Source organism: Rhinopithecus bieti, unplaced genomic scaffold, assembly GCF_001698545.2.
Source record: "Rhinopithecus bieti isolate Rb0 unplaced genomic scaffold, ASM169854v2 scaffold_50922, whole genome shotgun sequence".
Lineage (NCBI taxonomy): Eukaryota > Metazoa > Chordata > Mammalia > Primates > Cercopithecidae > Rhinopithecus > Rhinopithecus bieti.
In genome coordinates, this window is record NW_016820247.1 from 334,246 (window position 1) to 349,685 (window position 15,440).

Genomic DNA, 15,440 nt, shown 5'->3' on the forward strand with positions numbered 1-15,440 from the left:
CTATTTATTGTAAGTATAACATTTTAAAACTGCCATTCTTCCAAATTTATAAACTGAGGGAAAAAAATCCATTGGGCATTACATATGAGCTCATCTTAAATGACAATAATTTTAAGAATTATGTAATACACAACTCTGGAATTTCCCATAGCCAAAATGTATAGGTTTCAATACAAGAAAACAAAAAGTAATTTAATTCTACCTTTCCTTGGAGAACTCTGTGGAGAAGTAGGAGGAGAAGAAAGCTGCGAAGACGCATTTGATATTGTGTCTTCAGCTTGTTTCTTGTGACGTTCCAAACTTCCTTCTTCAGACAAAGAAAGAATTTTCTTTAAAGCTTGTGGAGAGTTTATGCCTATAATAGAAAAAAAAAACTTTCAATATGTATTTTCAAGTCTGAAAATAAACACCATTTATGACTAAAAAACTCTTTTGTGCTAAGATTTAATATCATTACATTGAGGTTCAACCTATTTACAATGTAAATGTTCTTTGTATTCTTCATGGTCCACAGAGTAAGTGCCTACAGAAGGCATGAGATACCTGTAGTTTAGTTTCAGGCTGATATCTGCCAGAGTACCAGAAATCGTTTGCTTTTGGTATTTTACATTAGATTCTAAACTTTGAGGTAGTCACCATCTTTATTCAACAATATATTAGGCAACAATGAAGAAAAAATGGACAATTTGGACACACTGAATTTAGGATGGAAGTGGCACAGCTAGATATGTTTATTATTAGAAACCAAATTTGAGTTGGAAACTGTTTTGTATCCTTGGAAAGTGGTAGCTCAAGGGAAGTGAGAATAAAGGGAGAAGAGTACAGAGGCAAGAGCTAAGAGGAGCTAACCAGGAAAGTGAATGAAGGTGCTCTAAGGAATTCCATGCAGTTAATACTTGATCAAGTAAACAGATGAAAGAGAAGGGCGGAAGAGACCATGAAAGTGCTGTGTCAAAAAACCTTGGAAGGTGGTTTCAGAAGAAGGAAGTGAGCCAGCACCATGTGTAGGATCCAATAGGATGAGAGTGGAGGAAAAATTATTCTATATGTCAATGTAAGATGATTTCCCTCCTCAAAATTATTTTTCATAAATGAGGAAGTTACACTAAAAGATTTTACAAAGCCTCTCATATTATTATGAGGCACTCTCAATTTTATTTTGAACAACAAAGAGGTATTTGGGAAGGCACTACAGCCTGAAACCACTTCAGATTAGTGTTAGTCAGTAAAATTTAACAAAGATTTAATCCTTCATTTCACTTCATGTAAGCAGTCTGATGTTTTAATACAATCTTTTTTTAAAAAAAACCTTTTAAAGTAATACTTTGATTACATGTAGAAATCATATACACAGGAAATAAAGCTAATTGAATGGGTAGTTTTGATCTGGAAAAAATTTCCAAGGCCAGCATTACACACAGATTCAAAAAGTACTATGTTTCAAACCATGTGGATGGATGTGAAGATGTTATGCCTGAGAAAGCTGTGTTAGATACTTCAAAAGTGGTCCCAGCGATGGACAAAGACACCAATGTTAAAGATGCAGAAAGTATATACAACAAAACTCTTTCACGAACTGGAGTGAGGGAAACACCCGCAGCATCTCTAAATTAGTATTTTATATACTGTGACTTTAAATGTGTATGTTAAACTAAATAAATATAAGACAACAAATGATATTTCATCCACATTTCTAAAGTTCATAAATGGAACTAGAGACATTTTGAGAGCTATGGCTTCAGAAACATGGAGGATAAAGCTTTATACTCAGACACATCTACATTATATTAAATATGGCTAATAAGCTGTTTTTAGCTAAAGTGAAGACTGATATTCTTCCATATGAGAAGTTCTGCATAAAGAGGATACAGAAGTCATACTGCAGGGGATTCAGAAATGCATGCATATTAAAAACATAATATATAAAGAAACACATAATTCAATGTGTTTGTGATGAGGGGATCAACACAAATATTTGAAAGGAGAAACATATCAAGGAAAGGTGTTTTCTTACTCTCCCCCAATATCAATAAAGAGGACACTTGCTGATCAGATGGAATGAGGTGAGGACACAGAGTATGTGAGAGGTCTATGAAATGACTCTCACCCTAGCCATACAGATGGGCTGTAACTGTGCAGGGACCTAGCTATCCACACCCAATTTTATCTAAGTAAATTCTTTCCTATCTATCTATCTATCTATCTATGGATCGATCGATCGATCGACAGAGTCTTGCTCTGTCGCCCAGGTTGGAGTGCAATGATGCAATCTCGGCTCACTACAATTTCCACCCCCCAGGTTCAAGCAATTCTTGTGCCTTAGCTTCCCAGGTAGCTAGGACTGCCGGCGTGCACCATCATGCCCAGCTAAGTTTTGTATTTTTCGTAAAGACGGGGTTTCGCCATGTTGGGCAAGTTGGTCTCCAACTCCTGGCCTCAAGTGATCCATCTGCCTCAGCCTCCTGAAGTGCTGGGATTACAGGCGTGAGCTACTGCCCCCAGCTTACTATCCCTTTATTTTTAATAATTTATTTTTTTATCAATTATTTCATTCACATATACGTAGAAAAAAATAAGCTGTGCATTTTATGAAAAATTATTGTGCTGTACCACTTCCACAAAGGGGCTAAACTACTAGATGTTTTCTTTTCGTAGGAAAATGAAGTGTGATTTAGCTCCTCCATACTCAGGAGTTAGTTGCTTTATTTTTCCCCCTAAGCTACAGAATCAGTGAGTCAACAAATAAGAATTTACCTTCAGACAATTCATTTAACTTAAAAATATTCTGCTTAAATCCCAGCAGTTCGTTGGTTCTAAGGCAAAAACCAGTTTAAATAATGTAAATGAACAAAACATCTTCTGCACTCAGCAAAAATTAAATGGACACATAACTTCTCTATTAATACCCCGTCGTAGCAAATTAGCATGATTAAATGAGATATTACTTATAAAAACAACCCCTTCCATTGGCAAAGTCAGGTTTAACTTGCTGAATGTTCAGGTTTTATTAGGAGCTAATAATTAACAGAGAAACTCAAATATATTAGACAAAGTTATCCAAGACAAATATTTTTTTCCTAATTTGCAAACCATGAGAGTGAATGGCACCAAAAAAAGAAATGAATGTAATCACTTACCAAAAGGTGGGAGATCCTTTACGGGCACTTTCTTCCGTGAAGGATAAAGGGACACGGCGGGAACCTGCAGTCCCTGGTTGATTTTATGTGCTGGTGGTGGCTGCTGCTGGGGCTGTGGCAGGGACTGAGCTTTCTGCTGTGACCCTGCCCTTGGAGCTACCGGAGAGGTCTCGGATTTGACAGGCTTTTTGTCACCAGGATTCTTAGGCACTGATAATTGTTTGGGTTTGAAAATAGAACAAAGAATTTTAGATGCTAGTAGCTATGTAGAAGATAATTTTAGAACTGTGTGAGCATTTTCTGCAGTTAAAATACTAAAATGCACTCCTTTCGTCCTGTTGCCTTTATGAAGCACAGAAATGGATGGGGGACCCTAGTTACAGAAAATATTAGGTATGTGGCAGGACAAAGGTATCTACTTTATGAAGTCAGCAATCTCAAAAGATGATTATACTATTAAACACCCCATTAAAATATAGAAAATGTGGGTAGTTCAATATGTTATATCCATGTATATGAAAGACACAAATACATGATAAAAGCTACAACAGACAAGTCATCAGGCACTATTTTTCTAAAATGGTGTCCCAAATTGTTTGACAAGTATGTGCTAAGTTTTTATTTAATAAATGCTGCCAACTGCAATCTATTTACTACCACATTCCTAGGAAGTAGAATTATCTATGCAAGCAAACAGTAGCCAAAAATGCTTGAGTATTATACTGAGTATATATATTGTGGTAGATAAATGGCAAAGCAATTTAGGACAATTAAATATTGTGCATGTAGTATCTTAATATGCAAAACTCAATGACATATGTATGCTTCCTCCCTTTTACACACCTGGAAGCTAAGGATTAGGGAGGTCAAGTAACTTGCCTAAGCCTGCATTGCTAGTAAGAGGAGGCAAACAGGATTTGAACTCAGACCACTCTGACTCCAGAGGACAAGCTCTTCACCATGACACAGTGCTTCTACAGTGTCCTGGGTAAATCTAATAATCCAAATCTTCTCAAATCACCTATCTAAATTAAATCCTATAGAAGACATCTTCAAACCTGCCCATAAAAGACACAGGAGTGTACTGAATGGAAAATGCCTTTGTCCTATAAGTCAAGATGCAGATTTAGAAAAAAAAAAACTGCCCCATTTATAGACTAACCAGATTTTTAAAGGCTATTGTGGTTCATTGTGGAGCAGAATTATTGCTCTAACTGGTAGGTGAATTTGTTGTTGGGTGTTGTCTGGGCTAGTGGTTAAAAGGCAGCCAGCACACCCAACTTTATGCCCCGACTCCCCTCAGGTTGCCCATAATTTGGGGGCACCTTTGTGAGAACACAAGACACGTAATTGGGAGCCACATCTACATATGCGCCCCCTGCATGTGTACTGGCTGTGTCCAGGTGAAACTAAAGCAATGGGCTGCCCTAGATGTGGACAGTGTCATCCTCTACACACTAACCCAGTTGACCTGAGGGCCTGGCCGCACACAGTGCTATCCAGTATTCAATATTAGCATTCAAGGGAAAGACTAGTATATCTCATGATTGCCAGCTCCCCCTCTGCACTAAGCCTTATTTTGTCACTGCCCATATCACTGTACAGGAAACAAATCTGCATTCTAGCCAAAGTCGGCAGCCACTTTAAGGAAAAACTCACATGTGTTGGTTGCTGGCTCACACTGCAGAGATAATGTCTGAAGACTCTCCTCGTCCATTTCTAGCTCCAAATTGGAAAGGTACTGCTTCACTTTTCGAGCCATTTGGGCATCTTCATAAAGCTTTTTGGCATTGAGAAAGGAACTACGACGTACCCGCTTTTTATGACCACCTGTCTGAGCAACATCTAGCACTGTTGCGTTTGTACTACCCTGGCTGAGAGACCTGGAAGATGAAAAGGTAGATATGCAGCTCACTCTAGCATGGGAGTACTTTATCTATTTAAAACGTGCCAAGACTGATATTAATATTCTATGTTCAAAAGGTCACATGCTTCATTCCAGTGAGTAAACTGTTACACAGGAATATAGAATAATATAGATTTAAAAAATTTAGTTAAAAGAAAATTATACATAATATACATATAAAAATATATGTTTGGCACCTGTTCAGTTCGAACTAGGAAATTCTTTTCACCTCTATAGAGCATTTAAGGCAGTTCTCTCACAGATGCCAGAAAATAATAATTACATATAAAAGCTCATTCAAGAATACACAGCTATAATCATTAAGATTTGCAACATTAAGATTACTTCCCCTAAAGAGGATATTATACATATATTTAAATAAAATTAACTACAATGTTCACAATTGTCTTCTTATTCCTTGAGTTGAATGTAGTGAGTTTTTAAAGTAATACGGTCAATCTGTTAATAAAACAATCATGCAAATGTAAACATATATGTATGGAAACTATTGAGCACATGAATTGTTAAGAATTATTTTTAAAAAGGATTGGTTTATACAGAATGAAAATAGTAGTTAGTTGAGCTGTAAAAAATTTGGGTTTAACACCTGGGGCACCTATTTTATATTAAAATATTTATTTCTCACATATCTGTGAAATATTTTAATCGCACAATTTTCCTTCTAATATCCTTCCTCCCCTCCCCTACTTTCAGCGTTCCGCATTTCAAGACACACCAATTATATTAAAATAAAATCTTTCTAAGAGCTCAGAAAAACTGGCCTATAGTTCCCCAGAACAGTCATCAATCATTTCACAGCTCTCATGGATCATGACTTCAAAAGCAAAAGCCCCAACAGATTAAACTTGAAGTCAGTTTGCCATCTGAAATTCTGCTACAGCAAGAGGGTTAAGGAAAAAAATGCAAAAATGCAAAGCATCAGAAAATACAGCAGGTAAGAAAACAATACAATGAGCAGAATAAGGACTGTGTGTGGGTATGCAAGGTCTCCACCACTTACCCCAAACTCCGCCATTTCTTCTTCCTGTAAGTGAGAGCCATGGAGATTGAAGCATGGGTGTAGAAAGAGAGACAGAAAGATCACAAGCTCAGAAAGAAAGGACTAGACTTCTGGATAAGCAGTTCTAGAAGCCCACAAACATTAAACTGCATAATGACCTCACACACGCAACTTTACTAGAAATATTTTTCTAGCTTAAAAGACAAATATATTTAAATTTTTTGTTCTAGAATTAAGACCGACTTTTCTCTCTTTCACTGAATTAATCACTTTTTACTACACTGCTAGCTAAATCTGTTGTGTGGATATTAAGACAAGACTATTTCGGGTATTTACATATTTTAGTTCATACTACTAGTTATGAGTTTTAGCTCTACGAGTCAGTGTTCTGAGAAATAAGAAATACATAATTGTGACTATTACACTGAAAATGTCTGAAGGACAAACTGTTTTTACTGACAGCCAAAAGAACACTTTATACAGAATAAGACATTTATTCCAAATTAGAGATCACAGGTGATTCTCAGCACATCCTACTATAATTTCTGCCATAGGACAAATATAAATACTCAAACTTTTAAAAAATCATTTATTGGGAAGCTCTAAATTTAACCTTCTCTACTCTCACACGTAGCACTGAAGATAAAATACTCACCGAGTCCTGAACATGAGGGCTGGGTCCATGTTCACTGAAGCCATTCGGCCAACGTGACGAATTTCTTTTGCGATCATCCTTAACTTCTCAAAATTGACCAGGCCGTCTACTTTTGAGTCATTTCCTGAAATCGACAGAGAAGAAAAAGGAAATCACATGGCATTTATTCTATGCTTCTCCAAGCGAAGATGGAAACCCTCTGCCTTATGTTTACCTTCGTGAAGGAAGGTGAGATCCTTCTTGATAACTGGAAACAGAGGGATTATGGGTGGTTGTAGGTTTTGACTATTGAGAACATTGCGATATTTCGCCATGTTTCTGGAAGGATCAAACAGGTCTTGGAGATCTTGAAATAGTTTTTCGTATTTATTGGGAAGTTTCTCCCAGGTTGTTCGCAGTCTTGCCACTGGTGCCAGGTTTAGGCCACTGAGAGGAGAAAAAGAAACGTGATATAACAACTAAAGTAAAATAGTGTACAGATTATTTATTGACACATAACACCTCCTTGTTTATGCTTTATATGCATAACAATTTACAGAAGGCTGCATAAGAAACTGTTCATGATAATTCTGGGGAATGACATGGCACAGGGAAGTAGGGTCAGGGTCAAGCCAAGGCGTTTTACTCTTCTCTTCCCTATAGACCCTCCTCATCTGTTTACTATCAGCAAAACCATCTGAATATAAGTATTGATGCTTTGTTTCCATACATAGCAGTATGTATACATACCAGTGCTTAGCCCATAGCGGCCTTTTGATAAAACCGACTGAGCAAATATCCTCCAGTAATAAAATAAGCTATGATAGTAATGAGAGTATGACTAAACTCCCAGACAGAGAAAATGACTCATTTAATAATCACCCTCAATAGCAACATAACTAATTGTTGCCATTTTTTTTTCTTCTAACCTCAATCTAAGCTCTTAAAAAAAGGGAAGAAAATTAACATTTCCTGGCCATCTGCTTTGTGCTATTTGATGGAACTCCACATACATGATATCATTAATCTTGTTGATAACTCTTTGGGGTATTGTTATTTCCACAGAAAAATAAACTGATATTGAGAAAAGTTGAAACAAACTTGAAAAACAAAAAAGTGGGGATATAGATTTTCTGAGCTCCAAATCAGAACTTCAGATGCTACCAAAATGTTTCCTGCTTAATGGCTTCTTCAAATCTCTTCAGGTTGGCACAGCTGTTTTTTTGGTACGAGAGATTTTAAATTAAGGTTAGGATTCAGAGAAAAAGAATTGTCCCTTATGAGTCAATTAAAATCTACTGCATTTACACTAATTATACGATGTTCCTGGACTGATACATATTTTAAATCTGTGAACTGAATTGAATCTTAAGAAAAATGTGTTCTCTTACCTAATGATTGCAAACATTGAGTTAAAATTCTTGCATTCCCTACAGTGCAGTGCTATCTTGATGAAATGCTTAATGATCTTCATCCTCTTCAGCTGGTTTGTTTCTCTGAGAATTTCAGATGCTACCCAAAATGTTTCCTGGTTAATGACTTCTTCAAATCTCTTCAGGTTGGCACAGCTGGTTTTTGATCTGAGTTTAAATAAATCATCTATATATTCTGTAGGTTCAATGTTGCGAAAGAGTTCAAAATTTCGCATAGAGAGCTGTGTGGCAACTTCCACAGTGCTGAGCTGAAGGAGGGAAATTTGACTCTCTCTCAACAACTCCTGAGCATCTTCATCAGAACATAGAGTTTCTGTTTCCATGTTGTTTTCAGATAATACCTGTGAAAAACAGAAACATACCAGAGTCAAAGCCTATGCAGCAATCTCATGATATTCCTTGAAAGAATAATGCTACTTTTTATGGAAAGTTACAGAGAACACTAATTTGAATGATGGAAGATTTCTCTTCAACCAAGACAGTGCAGCTGCTGTCTCAGGTACCAGGTCACAGAACTGCCTATCCAGAAGTAGGTGGTAGAAACAAACAAATCACATGGAATTTCACTTTTACTAGCTGGACTTTCTTTCTCTCCTTTCTTTTCCTGCTTTTGGAAGTATTTTACCCTTTTGCTAAAATAACAGAAAATAGCCACATTTTAGTTTAAAAGGAACTAGATCCTAAGGCAGGAAGCAGGAAAGATCAGACACAAGTAGGTCATCATTTTTATTTTCCCAATAATCTGTGATTATTGATGGACCCAAATTGTAACAATCCAGGTTTACTTATTTATTCAAATACCTAAGAAACCCTAAGCTACTTCCCTCTATTTGATCCTATGAATAGAACAATCGTACAATACGTTAACTTTAAAAAATCTGGATTTTCATAAAAACTCTGCAGGTAAGTGGATGGTAGGTATTATACTTATTTGTCAGAATAGGAAACAGGCTCCTAAAGGTTGACTAGTTAATGCCAGTGCAAAAATGAGAACACAGGGCTGGAGCTCCTTCTCCTTTTAGGTAATTTGTTGAAAATAGCATTAAGATGTTTGTCGTGTGTGTGTTTGTGTGTTTGTGTGTGTGTGTGTGTGTGTCTGTGGTATGGTGGTGGTGGTATTTTTTTGTTTTGTTTTTCTTTTTTAGACACATGCTTTCTCTGTGAAATTCCATAAACGAAAAAACAGAATGAGCACAGTAGGGGCCCTGCTAAAATGTTTTTTTGTATATTTCACCAAGACAAACACATATGACAGAAAATATATACTTTGCACCCTTGATTTTCACAGATTTAACATTCTCCATTTTGGTTACTCATGAAGCCCATGACATACCCATCTATAATTTTCTTCAATAATGAATGTGAATCATGAATTTATAGCTCAGTGGAGCTCTGTCAAACTAGTGTGGTTCCAGATATATCAATGTGCATTAAAATGATAACTGGAAAAAACAGAGCGACTAAAACAAAACTATTTGCTAGTGTTTGAAAACAAAAGTGAAGAGGCATAAGAAAGTTACAGTTGATGGCAAGAAAATCAAAGTTTTGAATGAATTACATACTGGTTTAAACCTGTAACATGGAAAAGTCAAATACAGGGAAACACTCCGTAAGTTAAAAATAGAAATAATATGATTTATGGAACTGCTTAATTTTCAGTGTAGAAACCAGCCATTATGAGAACCAAAACAACTATTTTCTTTTTCAACTTGCACTTATTGTGACTTGAAGATAAAGTTACATACACCTAACAATGAAAATATCATTGAAGAGAATAGTAAAATCAGATACAACATTTTCTTGCAAGTAACATGTGTGATACAAGCACTTCTGCAGCAAAGGACTAAGCTCTGCAGCAAGTAAAGTTTGGTTTCAGAGTTAAGAAGTGTATTTCATAGCACAATGCACAGTAACAGGCAGTAGTGGCCAACCACATTGTCATAGATGCCTCTGCCTAAACTAAGGAAGCTCCTAGAAAAGTTGGGTGTGCAGGAGCAAATAACACTAGAATATGATTAGAAAATGTGCCTGTGAATGTACCTATCCGAAGGGAAGACAGCACCCGCGTTTAACTCTGTGACTTTATGTCAAGCATACTCTCGCCTTCCAAACCAGGACCCTAAGGCAAGCATGAGAAGTTACAGCACGCATTGTGGCAGTCAGTAACAACCTTGAGGTCACAGTGCCTTTGAACAAGTGCCTAAGAGATCCTTGTTAGGGTCAGTAGTCGACTGTGTGCATTTGCTTTCATACAGTAATTCTTGGTGAAAGGAAAAAAAAACAACTACTTTTTAATCTGCAGGGGCACTTACTCATTTAAAAAACACTTTGAAAACTGCTCATCTCTTAGACTTTGATGTGGGTTTGAAGAGGAGATAAAGAAATCAGTAAGGTAGACAATATATACCTTCCACTCAGTTGTATTCTGTCAGCAAGTTTGGAAAGCTGATCTGGAAGCCTTCTTTGTTTGATTACTCCCTCAGGTGTGACAGAGACCTCACATAGTGAATATTGATCCGGGGTGGCAGTAACAGCAAACTCCCTGATAGCCTGAATAACCACTTCCTTTGCCGTAGTGTCCTTACTGATCATGATGTAGCGGCTTTGCTGATCAGCCTTAAAAACCCTTAGCACTTGATCTGGCAAGTCTGGGGAAAGAAAAGTCACACATAAGTAGAAAGAATTTTAATATATGGCAATGCAATTAACCAAAGTAATTGGGAAAAGCTCCCTAGAAAAAGCAATGCTGAACTTTTACTTCTCCCTTACTCTAGGTCTTCCTCAAAGAATCAGTCAACCTACATGCTGTTCTGCTGCAAGAACACACCTTTCCCTAAAGATAACAGATTGATCTACAGACACCAGCAAGCACATCAGTAGACAACAGCAGCACACGAGACTGTCATGCTGGCATCAAAGAAATAAAATTTAAATCCAGAGTTAATCTTTATTGTATTGAAAAGTCCATTAAATAGACCTAAAATATGCCTCTTACTCTATTTATTTGATATGATTTAGTAATCATGGCATGGGATGCATTATCTTCATTTTATGAAAGAAGAAACAAGTTCAGAGAGAGAATCTGCCTATGGCCATATAAAAATATTGTGCTGAATATAAAGAGAACTGGTTCCAACACCTGGTTTCAAGAATCTTGAAGTTTAAGGTTCATCCTTACTCAGCATCTGATATAATCCATGACAAATGAAGAGAGATAGATACAACATGACCATTATGTTAGAAATAAAAAGATAACTACAAGAAAACAAAAGAAGTGTTGGTGATACTCACCAGGAGTAGTACTGAAGTCTAAAATGCGATGATGTGACTGCAATAAATCAGGATTACTGGATGATAAGGTTCCACTGACAGGCAATGCAGTTGGGATGTGCTTTGTCTGCCTTAATCCTACTATGCTGTCATCTTGAGACTGACCAATCCCAATATCACTGAACAAAGAGGAAAATTTGAAAATTATCAGCAAGTTAAAAAGCTGTAAGTCATCACTATACAATAGACACAGACCAAAACCGTATTCCATTATTTTGCAGCTAATGTAAAACATCATTAATAAATGTGGTTGAAAATTGCAAAAGCAACTACTGTTTAAGTGTATCTGACTCATTTTGGTGTTTTTGTTTTGCTCTGTTTTTTTTTTTTTTTTTTTTAGACACAGCATCTTGCTTTGTTGCTCAGGCTGGTCTTGAAACCCTTGGCCTCAGTAGTGATCCTCCCACTGCGGCCTCCCAAAGTGCTAGGATTACAGGCATGAGTAACAGCACCCAGCCTCATTTTGCTGTTTCTTAAGTGTATAGTATGTTTCTCTAAAACCTATGGTTTTTCTAAGTAGGTAAGTCATAACAAAAATTAGTAGTTTCTCACCATAGAAATGTATTTAAAAAAATAAGCTCTAGCTTCTGATGGAAATGGATTTAAGAAAAGTAGATTAAAAGAATACATTTACCTCACTCAACTGATAGTTCTGCATCAGAATGATAAATTATTTTATAATTTGACCTTCAATAGTTGAAGAAATTGAGTAAAATGAAAAGAGGAGGAAAAAAATTCAAAGTGTCCTAATGTTATTTTCCAATGCTTTAGAGAAAAAATGAGATCACTATGGAGTCCAATGTAAGGAGACTCTGACACAGACATTATTTCTTGATTATACAGAGCATAAAAAAACAGTGGTGCATGGTGACATTTCCTAGTATCAAAGAAAAGGCAATACAAATCCAATGACTGACTTTTAATTCTCCGATTAAAATTTCTAGCTACCCATTTAAGTATCCAGAGAAATACTGGTTATTATTGACAGCAACAAACTCGTTTCCATTTATAAAAAGCCTGTTACTGTGAACTCTTGAAACATGATTTAACAATATGTAAAACTATTTCTAGAATGAAGGGTCAACTGTTTCCAAAACAAAACATCACATAAAGCAATAAGCAAACACACACAGAAATAACTGGGGTCACAAGAAAATGGTTATAGCTCAGACTAGTTTCTATAAACACCTTGAAATAAGAGGAAAATTATATTAAGGCTGGAATATAAACTAAGGTGTCATGAATAAAATGAATAAATTTAGCATTTATTAGCTGTTCCCACATTAGGGCTTGATCATAATAACTACTATTTTTAATGGCTACGCTAAAAAACAGTAGCATTTCTCCTCTTTACTTTTTTTATTTTGAAAATGGAAATTATATTGGTAAATAAGGGCAAAACATTTTTTAAAGACAAAATTAAATTAAAATTAGAGACAATTTCACATTGTATGAAAAAGACACTTGCACATGTTTTGTTTAGAGCAGCATGATTCACAATTGCAAAACTATGGAAGCAACCTAAGTGCCCACCAACTAACGAGTGGATAAAGAAAACGCGTTCACAGCTACACCACGGAATGTTACTCAGCCATAAAAAGGAACAAAATCATGTCTTTTGCAGCAACTTGGATGGAGCTGTTGGTCATTACTCTAAGTGAAATAATGGTGGAAAACCAAAATCCCTATGTTCTCACTTATAAGCTATGAGTAGGCAAAGGCATACTGAGTGATATAATGGACTTTGGAGACTCAGAAGGGGAAGGGTGAGGTGGGGACCAGGGATTAAACAAAGCTACACATCAGGTGCAATGTATACTGCTTGGGTGATGGGTGCACTAAAATCCCAGAATTCACCACCACTATATAATTCATCCACGTAACAAAAAGTCACTTGTACCCCAAATGCTACTGAAATAAAAATTTAAAAAATCAAAGACAATTTCAGTGTGAATTATTTCAAATTCATAGGTCAGTCTGGGACAAAATTAAATTTCTATTGAAGCATAAAACAGGCATAAAGACTAAAAGTAACAACATTCCGTAAAAGATGAAAACTTTCACGTTAGTGGAATTTTATTTTTCAACCATATAAAGCAGTCTCTGCCAAAAACCTGCTGTGTAATACATGACACGAGATCATTATTATGGGCTCAGGACAAAGCATAGCTGACTGGGCCACTCTGGCACAAAAGGCTACAAATATTAGCATCTTGCAGGCACACCCAATCTTTAAGAACCGTTTCTCCGTAACACTTTAACACCTTATGTGATGAACTCCCTTTCTACTCTCAGTTTCTTCATTACTCACCTACATTTCTGTCATCCACAGACATGCGGACGCTCTTGGATTGAAACTATTTTACATCTAAGACCTAATTCAGAAATATCCCTTTCTGGGCACATCCTCTTATGATTCTACCTCCCCAACACTTGCCTTGTTACTGAAATTGTCTTTCAATCTTTGCTGGTTTTATAGTATACTGACTTACTCCTTCTTGTCTCTGGGTTCATTAGTCTTTTTCTACTTACTTGGCAACCAAATCTGAATTCTGGGAGCTCAAGCCCCACCTTCTCCTTCCTCTCTATGCACATCGCTCGATTGTGCCTACCTTGCCAATTTGCCATTATCTAGCATCTTAGCTTCTCTAAGGCTGATAACGTTTGAGGAAAAAACTCAACAGTATACTCTATCTAGACTTCTCTAATTACTAGCTTAGTAGCTTTGCNGACGGTTTCACCATGTGGGTCAAGCTAGTCTCGAACTCCTGGCCTCAGGTGATCAGCCTGTCTCGGCCTCCCAAAGTGCTGGGATTACAGGTGTGAGCCACTGTGCCCGGCCCTATCTTGATATTTTTAATGAAAAAAATCCAAATCTTCTTTCTCAATATTCTTTTTTTTTCTTGTCTACATTACTAGGGATCTCATGTTACTTAAGTATTTATTTTATATTATATGCAATGCAAATTTCTTCAATGCCACTTACCTAAGAAAAACTAAAATCTAGAGCATCTAAATGTTGCCAGTTTAAGTATATTCTTTCAATATATTGGTAATTCCTGATTTATTTTTTAAAGGCTGCACAGGTCTTGATAAGATTTAATGTGTTCATTTATAAAACGTCTTTTTATAAAACCACACTGCAAGATCTGACAGATAAGATTTAAAGCCTTCCCTGAACAGTCTGCTAAAAAAAAAATCTTCAGAAAAATAAATCACTCAGATGGAGCACTTGACATATGGAGGAATTCTCCCATTTTCATTAACTAATGAGATGATTCCTCTCTTTCCCACCCCGTTTTTGGTTCTATAAACCCCACCTATCCCATAGGTCCGTGGTGCATTGTTATTCTTGTTACTGTTCTCACTTCCAAGAGAAGAGGAGGAACTGGTTAAGTCCAACTGCCCGGAGCCAAAAGATCTCAGCTGATTGCCACTGCCACCTAACAACAGGATGAGAAAAGAATTGAGATGCATCCATGTAACAAGGACAGGAGAGACTGATACCCATACAAAATGCACAGATGTCTGAAATATCCATCAAGTAATGCAATACCTGTTGTGTCAGTGAAATTTAACAATGTATTAAGCCCTTTTGGCCTTCCTTTAAGGAAAATTAAGTCCTAGCCATTTATTATTGGCTTACACTCATTCAGTTAAAAGGGTAGGAGGAGGAAGAAGCCTTAAGAGTTATGCAGCAGAAAATTACCTACTCTTTTAATATGAGAAGGTATCAACATAAGGAGGTGACTCTGAGTACCTAAAATATAGTCTCTTTAAAATAAAACAAGGTAGCAACCAAAAGGTAATCAAGACCTGTGTTAATACAATGAAAAAATAAATCAGGAAGATATTAGTTTTCATGTTTTCAAAAGCCCTCTTCTCTGTATTAATGTCATAGAACCAAATTTAGTTAGAACAAATTTTAACATAAAAAAATTCTTTGTATATTTATCATGAATAAAAGTAAATGTATTTT

The 15,440-nt window shown here is 36.4% G+C and overlaps 1 protein-coding gene across 1 annotated transcript in view; it reads right to left on the reverse strand.

The window, feature by feature from the left end:
• LOC108520366 (rap guanine nucleotide exchange factor 2-like) overlaps positions 1–15,440 on the reverse strand; it is a 95,153-nt gene that overhangs the window by 10,656 nt on the left and 69,057 nt on the right. The window contains 9 exon segments of the mRNA XM_017859705.1: positions 203–355; positions 3,138–3,347; positions 4,797–5,020; positions 6,065–6,088; positions 6,720–6,843; positions 6,934–7,145; positions 8,090–8,463; positions 10,529–10,779; positions 11,423–11,580. Of these exon segments, the coding sequence (XP_017715194.1) occupies positions 203–355; positions 3,138–3,347; positions 4,797–5,020; positions 6,065–6,088; positions 6,720–6,843; positions 6,934–7,145; positions 8,090–8,463; positions 10,529–10,779; positions 11,423–11,580 (1,730 nt within the window).